At 35.8% G+C, this 18,816-nt stretch overlaps 1 protein-coding gene across 1 annotated transcript; it reads left to right on the forward strand.

The window, feature by feature from the left end:
* The first annotated feature begins 7,588 nt into the window (after positions 1-7,588).
* LOC128167618 (DNA-binding protein inhibitor ID-2-like) lies at positions 7,589-8,915 on the forward strand. The gene is made up of 3 exons (XM_052833436.1): positions 7,589-7,944; positions 8,090-8,177; positions 8,512-8,915. Exons 1-2 carry the CDS (start codon positions 7,618-7,620, stop codon positions 8,132-8,134), a joined length of 372 nt encoding a protein of 123 aa, XP_052689396.1. The 5' UTR covers positions 7,589-7,617; the 3' UTR covers positions 8,135-8,177; positions 8,512-8,915.
* Positions 8,916-18,816: the final 9,901 nt, after the last annotated feature.

The raw sequence follows: 18,816 nt of genomic DNA on the forward strand, positions 1-18,816 counted from the left end.
AATGTGGTTTGCTATAGAGAGAAAAAATCCTTTGTACCCAAGATCAGTAATAGTAGGTGTACTTATTTCATTACATTATTACTATAAATCTATCATTCCAAAAGGTCATGAGTGAAAGATAGAAAAACGTATAATGCAAAAATTATAAAGCATTACAAACAATAAATGCGTATAATGGTTTAGAGTTTATATTAATTATCGAAATAAATAAGTAAAGATTTGGCCTGGAAATTCACCCCCTCCTTTTATTTTATTGTTCTCTGCTAATATGGTCTCTTCCTTATGAAAATTTTACTTTCAGCTTTGATGTTTTTGGTGGGTTTTTTTTTTATACTTTAAAAAAAATAATTAACAATATCTTGAATTAAGATATTTTAGTCATATAAAACATATCAACATATCAAATCAAGTTATACATATATTTTTTCCTCGTTCTACCTCATACACCATTGTATATCACATGAATTGAAAAAAAAAATGAATTGTACAGGTACAATATATAGTTATATATCATTTTCATTTCTTGTTTTTCACACCATTTCAATTTTTGATATAAATTTTCACAAGAGAGGAAGAGAATGAGGTGGGAGCCCAGAGAAAAAAATTCTGCAATGACTCGGCATTAACATTTTCACAACAAAGATGTTCTTTGATAGCTGAAAGGTCTCTTCCTTATCTTTGGGCATTATCAATAACAAAATCCATGTGTATTTCACATTGTACCATATGACGTCAACGCCCCCTTTTTTCTTTACAAACGTACCACGCTCTATTCTCTCTTGAAATATCAAAAACATGTTTCGCAATATATATTAGTTGTTTATTTGTTTAATTTTTATCCTTCTTATTCATAAATATGTATTCCTTTACGTATTGCGCAAACAAGCAACCCCCCCCCCCTAAAGTCTAATCAACAGAAATTATTAAAAATGCATGACTGTCATTTTGGGGGTATGGTTTAATTCACATACGCAAAAAGAAAAAAAAATAAAGAAATTAATGATTATGATTATTATGCAAAACAGGACAAAATAAATCAAGTTTTTCGTCTCAAGACGTACTGATACACAAGTCTGTTCATATGTATACATAAATATATATCGCTGATCCCAGCGATAGATGAACTGGGCCTTGAAGCGTCTAGAGAGAAGAGGAATTCCTGTCTGTCATAGCACGTGGTTTTACATACATAGCTCTACACACAGGTGGCCGCTAGACAGGCTGGCGTCGAGTCTTATACAGCGAAATATGTGTAAACATCGGGTTATCGCCGCGCTTGTATACTGTACACACAAAGATTTAAATGAACAACATTTAAACAACTGATTAATATGCCTAATGTTTTTTATCACCTGCTGGTATGGGTGTGCAATTTTTTTTATTTTTTTTATTTTCTCTCTCTCTTCTTTCGTTCGTTAGCATTAATTAGGCATACATTTATACGTTTGTAATTACATTAACGAAAAATGTTGTTTTTTTTTCTTTCTTTTTATTTTCTTTTTTTTTTCTAAATAAATTATGAACGAGTCAAGCAGGAACAAAATATGTTTGTTTCATATTTGAAAAGGTCATAAATAAAATATATTAGGAAGAGTGACGCCGAATATAATTAAAAAGATTTTAATTAGGGAAATAAACAATGGTTTATTCTCTTTTACTTAACAATTTAGATTCGTGCAACGCAATTTGAAGCTGAGTATTACAAAATGTAGAATTAAAAATAAGCATGGGACACATGTCTGAAATTACAAATACATTAATGTATATAAATTTGATATTTGTTACAGCATATAATAATTACACCTTTAGATAGTTTTATAGAATAAGAATTAATTAACTAAGATTTCATTTTTAATGTTAATTTAATAAACATATCTGTAATTTTCAAAAGTTGTTTTATTTTGTAATTTGAAGTGAAAAAAAAACAATGAGAAAAATTACATTTTCTCTACAATTTGAAAACAATGAAACTAATTAATATTTATTTCTTTTAAGAATCATTTTTAGTATTGTAAATTTTTATCCCCCCCCCTCCCCACTCGTCCTTCCTTTCAACTTATGGGGTGAAAAAAGAGGGGGTTCTCAAATACCGATAATACCTGGGTAAAGTTTTTTCTTCTCCTTCTCTCCTACGTGATATTTTTTCTTTTTATCAATCAGTGCAGACTGGTCTTATTTTCGTTTCGACTTTAAACTATTTATAACCGGTGTGAATGGCTGCCTATATAATTCGCCTGTCGCCAGTTTGGCTGGAGCGCACCTGAAGCTGTCTAGCACGGCGCGCCGACACATCTGCATAGGGCCTTACCACTATCTGTATAACAGGCGAAGTTCAAATCACACCTGTGCTTGGGAGATTTCGAATGTATATACCACTTTATTGAGAGAACGACTCGGCGAGAATTATAGCGAGGCCGTGATAATCGATGAACATGATTAATATTTGTTTAAAAAATCTCTCTTTGGGGGGCTTTTTATTTTCGAGATTGACTGAATTAATTAAAAATTCGCATATTTAATCAAGTGTTGTGCAATTTTTTTTCTTTCTGAACTTTTTCCTTCTTTTGAAATTTTATTTTTGATGTAAACTGATAAGAGTGTAATGGGCAACTGAGAGAGAGAGAGAGAGAGAGAGAGAGAGAGAGAGAGAGAGAGAGAGAGAGAGAGAGAGAGAGAGAGGTTTTCTACTAATAAAAAGTTTTATCAGATATACTATTCAGCAATGACTTTCATAACTTAAGTAAGGTTTATTAAAGAGGGAGAGTAAAGTTTCAACTCTGATCCTGTTATATTTCATTTCAATGATATTGCGTCGAAAATGGGTACATTTCTGTGTCGCTCTCAGGTTTTAATCAGGAAACACCTGTTGAATATCATTATAGCTTTTAATTCAACGCTGAAAATCTTTTGAGTACATTTTCATTTAAATCCTCAATTGTTGTCTTACACGATTGTGAATGAATTATACACTTTCATCACTGACATATGAGATTTTGTCTTAAAGAGAAAATTGCTCAATTATCATTCCAAAGTTTCAAATATAAACCAATTTGTTAATATAAATGCCGACAAATTCGGAAAAAAATATTTAAAATACACTCACTAGGGGAGAGAGAGAGAGAGAGAGAGAGAGAGAGAGAGAGAGAGAGAGAGAGAGAGAGAGAGAGAGAGAGATTTGGAATGTTTAAGCTGTCGACCTCAAATTCAGAAATAAATGACCTTTGTCAGATATAGATGCATAATTAACCTTCTGCACTGATTCGTTTTAATTAATTATCATTTATTTGAAATTTGAAGGTTGTTCACAAACATCAATCAAACTTTTAACATACCTTTGTGGAGATATTACCTTTTCTAATAACAATTTCGGTATTTAAAGCTAAAAGGTCCTGTTAATTTTCAAAATCAGGCATTTGGTTTTGTTTTATAAAGTGTATACAACAATTTGTTCAAATCCACGTAAGTCTATTTCATTTATTAAATCTAATTTAATTTAATACTAGTTTATATTATGGAGTGTTTTTATATCACCCCTCTTTTCTAAGTGTTGATAAAGATTTTATAAATGAAGTTGTATTTATAGGAATTTTATTAAGTATAATTCAACGATAGATACAAATGTATTCGATTATGGTAATGTTTATAACTAGATAAAAGGGATAAAATTAGAATCATTTTTAAAAACTTTAAAAGTTAGATTTCCAGGTCCCATCGTGTAAATCGAATTGAACCACACTCCGACCCTTTCTTAACCCCCTTCCACCCGATCATGATGATACATAGCTATTAATGTGTTTTATGCAGAACTGTACTGTTGTCCTCAAATTATTTACACAGAGAGCAAAAAACATTCTATTCGTCATGGTTTGGAATTATCATCAACAAGTACCGAAGTACTGATTCGGCATTGGTTTATAGTGTAGCTAGTTTATGTACTAATGCTGAAAATGAAACTATTTGGAGGTCTCGACCTTTGGACCGCGAGCATTGGGTACGACTTTGGGAATGAGGAAAGGGGACCGGATGTGGAACATACACACATGCACACCAACTTTGTATTTAGATTCAAGTTAAAAACGGAATGTACAATGTGCAAAAATGGAAAAGCTTACTCTGCTGCCAGATGTGAATGTCATGTAATAAAAGTGACAGGTTATTGTTTCAGTTTGTTTGCCACTGATGGACAGAGACTGTTTACATTGTAAATATTGTTCATCGGATGGTCCTTTAATTGATGGACTTAATTGATGTGGCCATTTCAGCCCGTCTAGAGCACTGTCATAAGACATGGAAGGGGTAATTAAATGACATAAGACGACCCTCATAAACCCTGGGCCTTTCTCGACTTATCGGGGGTGGTACTTGACCCCTATACAGTTATATAACCCAATGTATATCCTGTTAAATAAATGGGGGGTTTTGTGTGGACATATATAGGGGCATGTTGTAAGAGGGTAAAATTCGTTTGGGAAAATTCCTAATAAATTAAATTGTAAATTCTCTCTCTCTCTCTCTCTCTCTCTCTCTCTCTCTCTCTCTCTCTCTCTCTCTCTCTCTCTCTCTCTCTCTCTCTGGCAAAAAAGGGGGGGGGGGGCGTGCAGTGCACGTGGCATATATTGTTAGTTATATTACATGATACACATATGGGGCTTTTGTCTCTTTAAATTCTTCTGGGTAAATATCCAGACTTTCTGGCGCATCCCTGCAGTCGAGTTGGGAATGACACGGTCATCAGACCCCCCCCCCCCCCCCTATCTCCCCCCAAATCACACCTCGCGGCCCCAGACAATCTGGGGTGGGCTTATTACATTCAAAACAATGCTGCAAAATTTCAAACTTTAAAGTATTATATTTTTATTCAAATAGTGTAGGCCATCACTCTCCGATTATGGTGTTTTCTGTTGTCTTTTTTAAGTATAGGAAAGAAATTGGACAGCACACCTGCGGGGATATCTGAGGTCATTAAATAATTGTTTCATTTCCTAATTGATTTACGTGTTAGTATTCATTAACGAAATAAACCTTCACATAGAATGAAGGCTTCAATTAGCGTCACTTGCAACGAATGCCTAGACACGCTTTCCTCTATATGACATGTCAATTACATTCCCAACAGGTGAGAAAAAGAGAATAAGACTGTTAATGAGTATATGGTACATTGCGAGTCAATTAGTAATACCTTCATGTACAAAGCTGCTGGCATCGAGTGTAAACACAAAAATAAACCGAGGCCTACTGAACGTTCACACCATTTGATTATGCAAATTTAATTTAGCAGGCATTTTGATTCTTGTTCACTTTCATATAAAGCTAAATGATTTCATTATGCTGTCTTCAAGTCTTTACACTCTCAAATCCTATAACAGCTTCTGTGGAGTTCTTAACTAATTATTGTTCAAGACTTTTAATCGAGAGCTGACTGTGTATATTACGTTTATCTGGGAATTATGCGTCCATTCTTCTCCACCTACGGGCACCTGTGCGCAATCGGGGTGACATAATCATATTGGGCTCTTAACAAAAAGGGTTTTGAGAACGGTCAAGTGCTTCAGGTACCCAGGTGCGACCACAATGAGGACGTGTCAATACCCACAGGCCGCCGGATCATCGTGAGAACCGCTGGACGGGAACATTACAACAGAATGATGTCAGTGTAAACATCAGCCATTGTCAGGGGGGTGCGAAAAGAAGAGCTCAGGACCGAAATCCCGGAGCCGATTTATCCGGGGGTAACACAGATTAAACGATTGAACATCGGTACCACTTAGATCGGAGATTGTTTCTGTGTGTGTGAAGATTAATTGTATGTCTATTTGAAATTGGACTTAATCTTGCGTAACTATATAAAAGATGCGACAATAGCTATTTTCCCTTTTTATCCTTCCGACTTTGGAGTTGGGATCCGCCACAATTGTTTCAAGAACAAATCAATCTAAAATAAGATAAATTGTTTTTGATATAAACGCAGTTTATAAACATAAATCCTTTTTTTTTCTTCAAAATTTTTATAAATTTCCTAAACTCACTTCTACATGTACCTTTTTAGATTTCTTTACGAAAATGTGTCAGTTTTCAAATTTTTCCTTCAAATAAAATCACGTTTGCGGAAATTTCTTCTCTTTTTTATCTTGAAAGACGTATCTGTTAATTTTGATTCGGTTTACAACTTTTACTACGATGAACTTGCTGGCCTACGACAAGGTAAATCACGTGACTCGATACTCCTATCTGATTGGTTGTTTACCTGTTTTACGCGAGGCCCGAACACATTCCTGTTCATTGAAATGTCGTTAGATCTCCTTTTGATAATGCCGCATTGTACTTAAGCCCCACCCCCTGCTGAAATTTTATACAAATGCCACGCGCCGTTGTCGATCGGGCACACTTCTGCCACGCGACCCATTTGGATTTTACCTGGTTGAAACAAAAAACATCGTTACTATGGATTTTTACAATTTAATTTCCTTTTTCCCTACCGTTTGAATTTAGTGTGTTTCCGTGTCTGCCAATGGATTGTTTCAGGTTTTAAATATTTCCTCGACACTGTCAATGGATGATTTAATTTTTAATTTAAAAAAAAAGATTCTGAATCAAGTGAAACTGGGATGGATTTTCCTAATATGGTCATGTTGTGATTCTGACGTTATGGATTCTAAATTTTTTCTTTACCAAATTCATTACGCCAATTAACAACTTTGAAATAAAATACTTTCATACAAAACAAAATGTGTTCTATCTCAATTTCCCGCACTCATTTTACAGAGAACATATTGAATCAAGACTCTCTCTTTGTCTCGATAATGGCCAAGCACACCTGTTCATCTGAATCTTGATGTCAAGTTTCTGTGGGAAGAACTTTCCTAGTATTAAAGTATACCTGTTTTTACAAGTAATTTACGATAAACTTAAATACCCTTCCTAGACGCTGTATTTATTTTTGTTAATCTTTTTCAGAGCCCTGGCGCCAGCTCTATCGTATCTAAATACGCTGTAGTACATGATTATATGCAAATACGCAGGTGTGCTAGTGTGAAGTATCAGGGGGCCGAAGGTGACGAATTTTAATGCAATTTATCAGTAACTTCAGGGCGGCAGCTTTGAAGTTGTGTGTGATTGGCACGTCAAAAACGCTAGCGACCGCCTGAGCGGCGCCTAGACCATAGCAAAGAGTATGAAAGAAGAATGAGTGACGTCACACTGTCGGCGCCTCTCTGTCGAAATTATTTTTATTAAAAACTGGCTTGAAATTTACCTGTTGAAACGGGTTGAAAGAGAAGTGAAATATGGGATACTATCTGTTTTATTGAATTTATATATCCATGATTATAAAATAGAAAGGGAAAAGCAGAAATATCAATAAATCAATGAAATTAATCTAATATTTAACTACATAGATTTAAGTGGGCGTGGCTTAGCTCTTCAACGATTGGCTGTTTACAGTACAATGAACTATTATGAGTATAATTCAGCCAATGGCACATCGGAGGAGGCGGGGCTTGTGATATCTACTCACAGTTATTACAAGTGAATATTTATACACGAGGCATTCAACGTTGTATCATTTGCAAGCGAAGCAAGCTTACACACTAGTCGATCGATACTATCAAACTAGAAAACATGAAAGCCATTGCCCAACCCTGTGTCAGACCCGTGGAGATTGCAATGAAGAAGGACTCAATGAAAGTGATGAAGAGCAAAGTGGACGAACAGTGCGCCGCGGAAATGCAGGCATGTTTCTCTAAACTGAAGGAATTAGTGCCATCAGTCCCCCAAGACAGGAAGTTATCGAAAACCCAGTTGTTGCAGCATGTAATAGATTATATCTTGGACTTGGAGACCGCTCTTGACTTTAACCCCGCCGTCCTGAGCGTGCCCCTACCCAGTGTCAACAGGGCCCCACTGTCGGAAAAACCCGAGCCCAACACCATCCAGTCCATTAGTCAAGTAAGTACTACTAACTTAGTCTTTTGTAGATATAAATAATGTTAATGATATTGATTCGGCATCCATTGCCTTATGATTAACATAATTGATGTTAATTTCGAGACATTGATAGTTTATTTATTTTTGTTTTGTTTTTTTTAAATAGATGACTCTTCCCATGGACGAAGATGAGTCTTGTGACACCAAGTAATTCAACAATCCCCTCTCCCTATGCGGATGTGACTTAACTATCGGTGAGTATTTCTTTCCGCCTTGTCGCTCGCATTTGGGAACGTATTTCAATGAGAGGGGCTCAAATGAAATATATAATGTGGGAAGATAGTTAAAATTCTCAAGCAGTTGTGTCCCAGACATACTGGCGCCACACTTAGTGTAAGCTCAAGTGTCGGCCTTCTGTAGCAACAGGTGCAAGTCAGAAGTATTTAGCTTAAAGATTTTCATTATATATCGGATAAAACCCACCTGTGCACATAAAAGAAAAAAAATGATAATTACTCACGTCATTACAAATTTATGTTTATTTATTATCAAAAACTTAATTTTTATTTTTTATATTTTTTCCAATAGCATCGGAACTCAAAAACTTTTCCATGCGAGTTATCAACATTGATCGGAGCTTTTTGGATTGAAGAAAATGATAAAAGCTTCCCGAGACTCGGACAACTGGTCAACATCAGGCACGAGGGAAACAAGTAGCTGCCCCACCCCCGGGAATTTCCATTTCTATCCGAGGGACTTGTAAAATAAAATCTCGGAAAATCCGGACCGGATTTTTCCGAACTCGACGAAGAATAGAGGGTGGCTGCTTCAACGAATAGTAGTGACAATGCTGAAATCAAGCCATCCGACTCTGGACACTTTGTTGTGTTGATGAGAACTCATTGGTGTAATTTTCTTTTAGTATCGTATGCTGTTTTTATTTTTAAAAAATGATTTTGTCACTACTTTTCTGTAATTCGTGGCGTTCTTGGCATGGACAAAAATTGACCAGTCCTTTATTGGAAAAGCTGACTCTGTACATAGCAGACGAAGAGAGACAGAGAGGAAGAGAGAAGGATAGAGGAACTTTTGTGATGACAGACAAGAAATTTTTTTTTTCTTGGAACTCCTTTTATATACATTTTAAGACATTAAAAAAACACTATACTGTAATTAACATCATGCCACCGATAATGTATTATTTTAAGGGTTTTTTATACATGTATATTTTTTTCTCTTGTTGTATTTTTTCTGAAAAGTTTATACGAAAATTAAAAATCGTTTTTCTGAAAACAACTACAAAACAAATCTTGTATTCTTTTATTACATCACGTTTGAACGTTCGCCGGAGGGAGACATGATAGAAAAATAATGCTCCTCCTCTTCGGACAATTGGCTTTTGGTTTTTTACGGAAGGTTTTTACGGACATCAGTAATAAAACCCGCAGGGTTGACATGTCTTGAGCAAGTGTATCTTTTACTTACATATATCCAGCGGTATAGTACCTGAATAAGGCGATATAACCCAAAGGTGCCCACACCACAGCTGTGTGACAGCGCTGACAGATTTTGTACCTGCGGCAGACAACCTTTATAGTTCCCAGCACCTGGTTGGGAGATGGGGATAGATTGTATGATAACTTGTTTTCCTTGGTGTGAAAGTAAAAAAAGAATATATGTAGAAAGGGGAAATGAAAAGATGACGAGAACTGATCAAGCAGGTGATTTTTTTTGACAAGTTAACGATTTTAAGAAATATCTTTTATTTACATCTTTAACATAAACGTGTAAATGTTTTCTCGATACTTTTTGTCGTTATCGGTTGGAGAAAATCTTGTGTTTAGATGGGATTGAAGTACTAAAACGAGATATTAAAAGAAGATACTATTCAGAAAGTTGACAAACATTAAGAGAAAGAGAAGGGGGGGGGGGGTTAAAATCTTTGCCATTATTTTTCATAATTAAAACTAGAAACAACAGTACCACATGTGTTTATTTATTTGGATATATGTCATCCCAGGTGGCTAACCGTATGTCAGACTTCAAGAAGGTTTACCATTCGCTTGTTTGGCCCCCACCTGAGAAAACATCCAATATGTGTACAATGATCGGGTAAAAATAAACACCCACCTAATCAAATGTACATTTCACACATAAACAAACAACGCCACGATTAAAGGCAAATGGAAATATCTACAACGTATTGTTTTCTTTTCACAGGAGCTTTGTTTTGTATCAATTTACGGGTATGGAAATCAAAGGAAAAGTTCGCCGACCCGGGGGACCGCTGTTAGTTTTGCCTTTCATCGATTGTAGTACCATTATTGCATGCAGCGTGGCCAGAATCTGCCAAAAAGTGCACGTGTCCAGCGCAGAAGTGATGCCATCTTATCGTAAATCCTCAGCCGACCCGTCACAGCTGCGGGGAGGAAATTACGCGATCTGACCATCTGCGTGTGAGTGAGAGAAATCATTTTTACGACAACATCGCGTTATAGCTCTCCATGAGAAAAACTTCTTAATTGACATCTAATTAGCAACTGTGCCCAGCAAATTTAGGAACAGCCGCTGTAAAATGCAGGTGAAACTGACCAATCCAACTTGGCACCTTGACGCACATGCCACGCAGGTGGAGAGCAGGTATTCTTATAGGGGGTGGCGCATTGCGCGTCAATACAAGGACCCCTGCAGATGACCACTTATACCGAGGGTTTTCCCATGCATACCAGTCCCAAGTAGACCATGTGTCATCCATATTTTGCCACCATTTTCTAATCTCTTTTGGCACTCGGTATTCGGGCATTTGACATATTGATCACATCTGTTTCGCCATATGGATATGAGATAGGTTTCCTTGAATATGCTTCATACACTGGCTCTATGTCTTTCATGTTATAATTCTTTTGCAATTCCTCTGACCAGATAAAGGGTATACGTCTTTGAAGCAAAGAACAGACGGTTCGCTATTTTTATCAACTTCTGCTTGATGTCAGGTTTCCATTCCCTCGAACCAATGCATGTTACGGAGTGGGTAAATTTCTTATTCGGCATAAATCAATCATCTTGGACAAGAAAAGCCAAAGGGGCAGCTGATGGGCCAACATACAACCAGACTTGCTTCATGTTTTTCTTCCTATTGATTTTATGAGGGTCTGTAATTATATTCTTGTTTTGTAGGAAAAAGCTTTTATTGCCCTTTCCCAATTGTTTCTCGGTTGCAGACGAAAAGATATAAACAAGTCTTATATTTAAATTTTCATATATTTTATTGACTATAGCAATTATTCCTAAAAAGATTTTATTTTTTTAAATCACTAAAAAATTATTGATGATGTAAAAACAATGGAATATTTGATATTCTCAAAGCGGCATGGAACTCCCTCAAACAATACATATGCCTCATGTTATGTTGCTAAATAATGCATATGTTTTAGTTCAGAAACAGCATCTTCTTGCCAAGGAGAATGCGAAATGGTTGCTGTTCTCTCTCGGAATAAGCAATCTCTCCGAAACCCCGGACCGTTGGATCAATCAATATTCATGCGCTAAGTGATCGGTCGCCACACACCTGCACAAATGATGCAAGTCCTGAATTACCCCCCCCCCCCCCCCGACCTTTGGTGAAGAATAATCGATCTCCTCCATCAAACCCCCTGGATCCTGGCGTTTGTTTTACAAGTGCTGGGACAGAATGCTTGAACAATTGGAACACCTGCGAAAACTTTCATTAACCGATATCTTCTAATTAGGGCTATCGCTCGGCACTTGACGATATCAAAGGATTGCAGAAATATTGTGAATATGATGATAATCTAAATGAAAGATATATGGCTTCGAGGCGAATATTCAGATGAATTAGAATATACTTGCTCCCACAATGCAATCCAAGGAAAAAGTACATGGCCCAAAGATGAAGAAAATTGCCACAATAATTTAGATTTATATGAGCACAAAAACCGAAGCGCTTGCAGAGACCCTGGTTAAAGACTCATACCAGACTTTATATCCATAAATACCACAACATTAATACATAATGGTCAATTAAAAAGCAGGTAGACATTCCCGGTGGCTGCTCGGTTGTGGGGTACTACATCAACAAATGCTCCCCGCACCTTGATTGATAAGACAGTCAGATTTTCGTGATTCCATACACCCAAACATTCTGGGTCTTTGATTTTGCTCCCAGTCTTTGCTCCACGGGAGTTATGTAACATCCAGCAGGTCATGAGACAGGAAACTATGTAAAAATAGGGAAGTGTTTGTGATTGAAATAATAAATCAAAGTACCGCAAGTACTGACATGCATGTGCGTATATGCTTTGTCAAAAAGATGCGTGTTACAAATTATATAAAGGAACAAGTGCATAGTTGATATCATTTAATTGACAATTGCGCCTTAAGGAGAATGAGACTATAAGTACCCCCCCCCCCCCCAATGGTACCGACGGACTATCAACCAAACTCTAAAAAGTTTATATGAAGTATTTGTAATAAAATAAACTTAATTTTGATCTTCGCCAGAAATACTTGTATATGTTTTTGCGCCATTACATATGACACCCCCCCCCCCTTTTTCGTTTTTTTTTTTAACATTGTCAACATTAGAATTAGACAATATAGTATACATGTATAATACTTCATCCTAAATCAAAATTAACTTTGCCCATCCTATTGACACTATAATCAGTACTGAAATTAAGAAAAATTTAAAATTAGAATGGTTTTATAACAGGATATAAACTTGAATGACAACAACTTTAATATCACATTGTTTATACAGTTGACATGCATCGGCAGTTGAATTGTTAAGTAACTATATTTAATGGAAACACGTGTGATACGTGGAGATACGTGATGAGCTATTCGTACAACTAGCCCATTGATAATTTCTTAATAAGATTAATACTGCACCTAAAAATGTGAGACTGAGTATGAAATATGATGCGTTTGATTTTGCACGTCGGCTATTTTGATCAAAGTTTTGTAGTTAAAAACACTTGTATTAATTTTCATGTTTAACCATTTAACATACGTGCCGAACTGCATACAGTGTATTATGGTATATAGGTAGGTTTATTAGTTGCAAGTACAAGTATTATCTAAAAACAAACCAAATGAACCGATAAGTACTGTAAGTACCTGGAAATTCAATGTAATCTGTTTTTAGGCAGCACGACTTGAATCCACCTTGGAAGCCAGCTTCTTCAGACAATATGTATTTCTTTACATTAAAAAACTTTCACACATTTTTATAGAAGTCGGGATGGTTTTTAAAAAAAATGAAACAAATGTTGGGCGTATTGCTTTCATTCTATCAAGACCAGGGGAGGTTGTGTCCTTTCTAGGATAGGTAAACCAGACTAGTTTAAAGCAAAAGTCTCACCTTAAGGGCTTATAAAAACACAAAAAGATTTCTCTTTTTTTTCGATTTAAGATTAAATCAAATCAAATAAATAAATAACCGTCGAAAAATAAACGGAGGTACTGCCCTATCTGAAAACCATCAAGATGTGTATAATAAATGGTGGTTAAGCCTGATTTTGCTTTCCAGTAGGCTCCGTTTGGGCCGTCATTAGCGCTGTGCAGGGGGGTTCTTCTCTCAGCAGGTTCATGGCAAGTGCAGAGGAGATTTCATTAAACGCTGGACATTTACGTTCTTCGGCAATGTGAAAGAGAGAGATCATACAATCGATTTCGTATAAATCTCTGTTGTTCTCTAAATCAGTGTTTCTTTGCATTCTGCAGGTGTTTAAAAGCTGTTTATTGATTCTGAGTGGAGTGTTTCTGATATTATCAATGACTGATGTACGAAGCTTTCCTTCGTTTCAGGGTATATTGTAGGGAGGCGAAAACAAAGATGAGGGGAAATTGGTTGACGCGCGGATGCCATCTTACGGCGAGAGAAAATAGCGACGCGTGCCGCACGAACGAAATCTTTGGCGTTAACATGGACAGGTGTGGCTAACTCGCTAGAGGGAGTGAAATGTACTCACTCGCACAGCGAAACGTGCTTGTACCATACAATGTTCCGAAATTGACGACGAACGGCAAATTAATTTCACAATATTGGTGAAATGAGACTAGTATTGTAGGCAAATGATCCCACATTCATAAAAAGAGAAGACTGTGCCCAAAATCAATAGCAAACAGATGACACCTGCAGTCTGTGAGTTTCCATTCGATTTCCCCGTAGAGTTCTAAAATGTTCATTGGAAACCCTCAACAAACTCCATGTCCGTTACATTGTTTTAGTTGGAGTGAAAAAGTATTGATCTGAAGTAAGAATCGTGTGAAAATAATTTTTTTCGGATAATGGCAGGCATCGTTGAGAGAGAGAGAGAGAGAGAGAGAGAGAGAGAGAGAGAGAGAGAGAGAGAGAGAGAGAGAGATTCATGATGTAATGGCATTAAAAGCAGAACCATTCAGAAATTTGTTTGTAACAGATACTAGAAATACTTTGATGCATTTAATACTAGTAGTGTATTGCTACATATTATTTTTTATATTGTGTATATAATATGTATTCTTTGTATCAGATAAGCCATTTGGCTGAAGGAATAAACTAAACTAAACTAAACTAAATACTATTTTCCATATTCTTGTTAAATTGGATTCGTTATAATCATTAATGGTTAAAATTCATTTAGAAAAAAAAAGATATATATAAAAAAAGAAAGATACTGTAATGTGTCAGATAAAGATATCTGCACTTTTGGCAAATAAAGAATTTGAAGCAGACGAATTTAGAGAGAATAAAACCCATCGTTGTTCCGTTTTGTTGTGTTATTGAAGTTGAAATTTTAAAAAAAATCTTTCTTAAAAAACAATGAAGTATGAGAATAATAGAAATACGCATTTTGTAAAGTTCTTTTGACTATATCGTACATACTCACTTATAAGTGGATGTATCAAAACTTATAAAAATTTGATACATGTATAACATGTACATGTATCTGTCTATATTATAAAGTAAGAAGAAGTTTAATGATGTAGGCATTATTTATAATTCTCTCTATTTTTAAGGATGTGATTATAGACATTTGTTATTAGAACAGATGTGGCAAATACAACACCTGCAGTATAATACACTACGATGTACTTATAATGCCTTATGGGTTTGGGCTAAATATGGCTATGTGTGTAAGGAAAGATGTTTCAACTTCATGGTACTAGCATGATTTTGTTATTTGATGAACAGATGCAAGGGAAGTCTAGAATACTCAGAGCCGCAAGTGTGACAATTGGTTCTAAAATAGGGCCATCAAACTTTAACAGCTTTGATTGTTGTTTATTTATCAAGAGAAAAATTTCAAATTTGCAAATAACATTTGTTGTTTTAAGAGGGAGATACTTTGGTATGGCGGACACGATAATAAGATATAGGAAGAAATTTTTAGGAGGGAGTATTTTAAGTAAGGGTGTAAAAGAAAGTGCAGACTAGACAAGTGTTAAAAAAACTGATAAAATCGCAGTAATACTAGCGAACGAAAACATTTATTTCCGCTTTTTCCAATCCCAGTAACGGCGAAATAAAATTTTATTTAAAAAAGTTTTTAATGCAAATACTTCCTTGTAAAGTAAAAATAATATTTAAGAAGAATTAAATACAATTGTATTTCATTTTTTTTTTTGCCACGAAATGCATTTACATGAATGTAAGTGTTGTCATCCTGATCTGAATAAATCTCCCATGTTTAAATCATATGAATGTTGTTTTTACGAAGCATGCATGGTTGTTTTTGTTGAAGTTTTAAGTGCCTGGCATATAGTTATGACAAAATGACATTCTTTTAAATATTTGGAATAAATCGATCGATATTTTACTTCCTGGGGGAAATTTGAACGGAATAGCACCATTACTGCATATTTCGTAACAGTCGGTGATAAAAATGTTGGTTAATCAATTCAATACCTTTTATTTCTAATTAAAAATCTAGCATGCGTATGATAAGACAGTGGCCATCTTTTGATTTACGGCGCAAACTCCGTAGATGGACGCAGGTGTTTCCGGTATATGAGAGTTTAATGACGGAGACCCATTAACTTGCTGACATTATTACAGTTTTGCTTCGTCTACTAAGGTTGACACAAATATGGGAAACATAATTTGTGTATGACTTCATATTTTCCCTAGTAAAAACTCTCATATTGCTTTATAACAGGAAGCTTGCAAATTTTTTAGAACTTCCGTTTCTTTTCAAGTTCGAAAGTATCGTTAAGTAGCGAGTGGGAGCTGAAGCATAATGACTGTAGTTTCATGCAAAGTACTTTTTTCTCATTTTTCTTTGAAGTACTTAATCAGTGGTCGTTCAGACTTTGTTAGTCACTATTTTTTCATTACATTGTAGAGTTTTCCTCCGTTCAACAAAAAAACTTGGAAGACACAAGCTCCGCTGAGGACCCCAAAGGCATACATTTCCTGATAATTGTGACTCAATCGAGCCAGTACTGCCCTTTGTTCTTTAGAAGTTTTCTATTAATTTGACAAAATCCGATATTTTCCTGTCAACGCCCACCAAATAGCAAGAAAATTCAAAACGACGACAGAATGACAGAATGAAGGGGTGGGTTAGGGTGGGAGGGGGATGCGCCCAAAATGTTTGGAAATACACGTATTTTATACTCTATGTACATTATAAAGTGTCATATACACGTAACGTGTGCGTTTCTTTACAAGCCACAGAAATTTCTTATTAAAGCGAAAACATAAAATAATTATAATAATCCATTCAAATTGTCTGCAACATGAAAACATATAAATGATGAATTTTTCGTATTTTCTTGGAGAGGGAAAATCAATACACATCACATTCTGGTTGGAAGCTTCTGCTACCACAAAGCTCCATTCTGCCGTATCAACCAGACACTTTGGTGTCAAAAGAAGATCTATTGATTCCTTTTCTGTGGAGAACAGGGGCAATATAAAATATAGTGTCGTGTTTCTTTCTCAGAGAGAGAGAGAGAGAGAGAGAGAGAGAGAGAGAGAGAGAGAGAGAGAGAGAGAGAGAGAGAGATTTTCTAGTCTTTCGATGCCGTTGTGACCTACACGTGAAATTTTTGTTTGCTATGTATTATGTCATTAATCTAATTATTTCATTATTATACAGAAGATATTTTCATTTTTTGCCTCAAAGCGGAAACCATAATGTGTTTACTCACAATAACTGGAAAATGAAACGGGGATTTTTTGAATTTGTTTGCAAACAATCTTTTGTGTAAAACTTCCTCATTAGCGGTACTCTCTCTCTCTCTCTCTCTCTCTCTCTCTCTCTCTCTCTCTCTCTTTCTCTCTCATGTTCTCGTGTTGTCAAAACCAGCACTTAATGAAAGTTTGGCAACCATTATATAAAACAAGGTCTTCGTATGAACGAGAGGTATAAAAGGTTTCCCGTTCAACCACTTTCAATTGCGCATTTAAAACTTGAATCATGTCATGTAAAATAAGAGAGAGAGAAAAAAATATGACAAAAGTGACAAGATTGACTTTTCTTAATATCCCTGTTTATCCTTTCATACAAGAAAGTGCATTTTAATAAGACCTAATCGGGTGTCAAATCGAACCAGTCTTTACATGTCACCTGAGAATTAATGTCAAACACCTGTTGTAATTTCCAGGCGTTTGATGCATGCAGCATAAACAACACTTTACTTTACATAAGTACCCTTGAAGATTTGTTGTGAATGCTAGGACAGGTGTGGTAAATAATTAAGTCTACTGCAATCCCTCTCGTCCTGTGTCCCCACGTTTAGCTGATAGGGTATAAAGGCCTGAATTTATTAATCGCATTACCGTCCTCCAGAACTTCGATTGACACCCGAGACACATTTGGTCAAATCCTCAAGTTTACATAACATGCGGATGTGAAAGGGGTACAAACAAAATTTTCGTCATATTCTTTTTATTCCATTCCCCCCATTTGGGAATACCTCCGCTCATTTATATAACAGACGTAGCTAAGACGAAAAGCCGTGTCATGTTTTTTTAGTTTATTTCCAACAATTCAGAAAACGGTTTGGATTTCAAATTGTGGACACGACATATTTTAAAATCAATCTTTTTTTTTTAATTAAAAGATACGAGATACCTGTGTTCATCAGGTGTGTCAAAGTTTTGTATATCATCTTCTAATTGTGTATATTTTCGACCCACCTGCAAATGTCGCATCATAAACGCTTACTTAATTATTGATTTTATTTGAAACTTCCTACAACCCATTTAGACATCATACACACGTTTAAAGGAAGCTCTGATTCTTTGATTAAAAAATTGTTTATCTAAAATAAAGAACAAATGCGTTGAGCACCGACGTCACACCAAGGACCGTGAATATACCGAGATTACATCATGGACCGTGAGAACCGAGATCACACCATAATCCATGAGTACAGAGATCACTTTTGACCGTGAATATACCGAGATCACACCATGGACCGTGAATATAACGAGATCACACCATTGACCGTGAATATACCGAGATCACACCATGGGCCATGAGAACCGAGATTACACCATTATTCATGAGTACCGATATCTCACCATGGACCGTGTATATACCGAGATCACACCATGGACCGTGAATATACCGAGATTAAATCATGGACCGTGAATATACCGAGATTAAATCATGGACCGTGAATATAACGAGAGGACCCCATTGACTGTGAGTACCGAGATCACACCATGATCTGTGAGTACCGAGATCACACCATGATCTGTGAATACCGAGATCTCACCATGATCCATCCATATTTAAACACTGTACTGCTAAATGTTTTCTACCATTCAGCATAGTGTCTTTTACTAATTAACAATTTTTAATTGTCAATGAGTCCATGACTAAATACTCATTGACAATTAAAAATTGTTAATTAGTAAAAGACAATAGGATAGAG

This window comes from Crassostrea angulata, chromosome 10 (genome assembly GCF_025612915.1).
Source record: "Crassostrea angulata isolate pt1a10 chromosome 10, ASM2561291v2, whole genome shotgun sequence".
In the NCBI taxonomy this organism is placed as follows: Eukaryota; Metazoa; Mollusca; class Bivalvia; order Ostreida; family Ostreidae; genus Magallana; species Magallana angulata.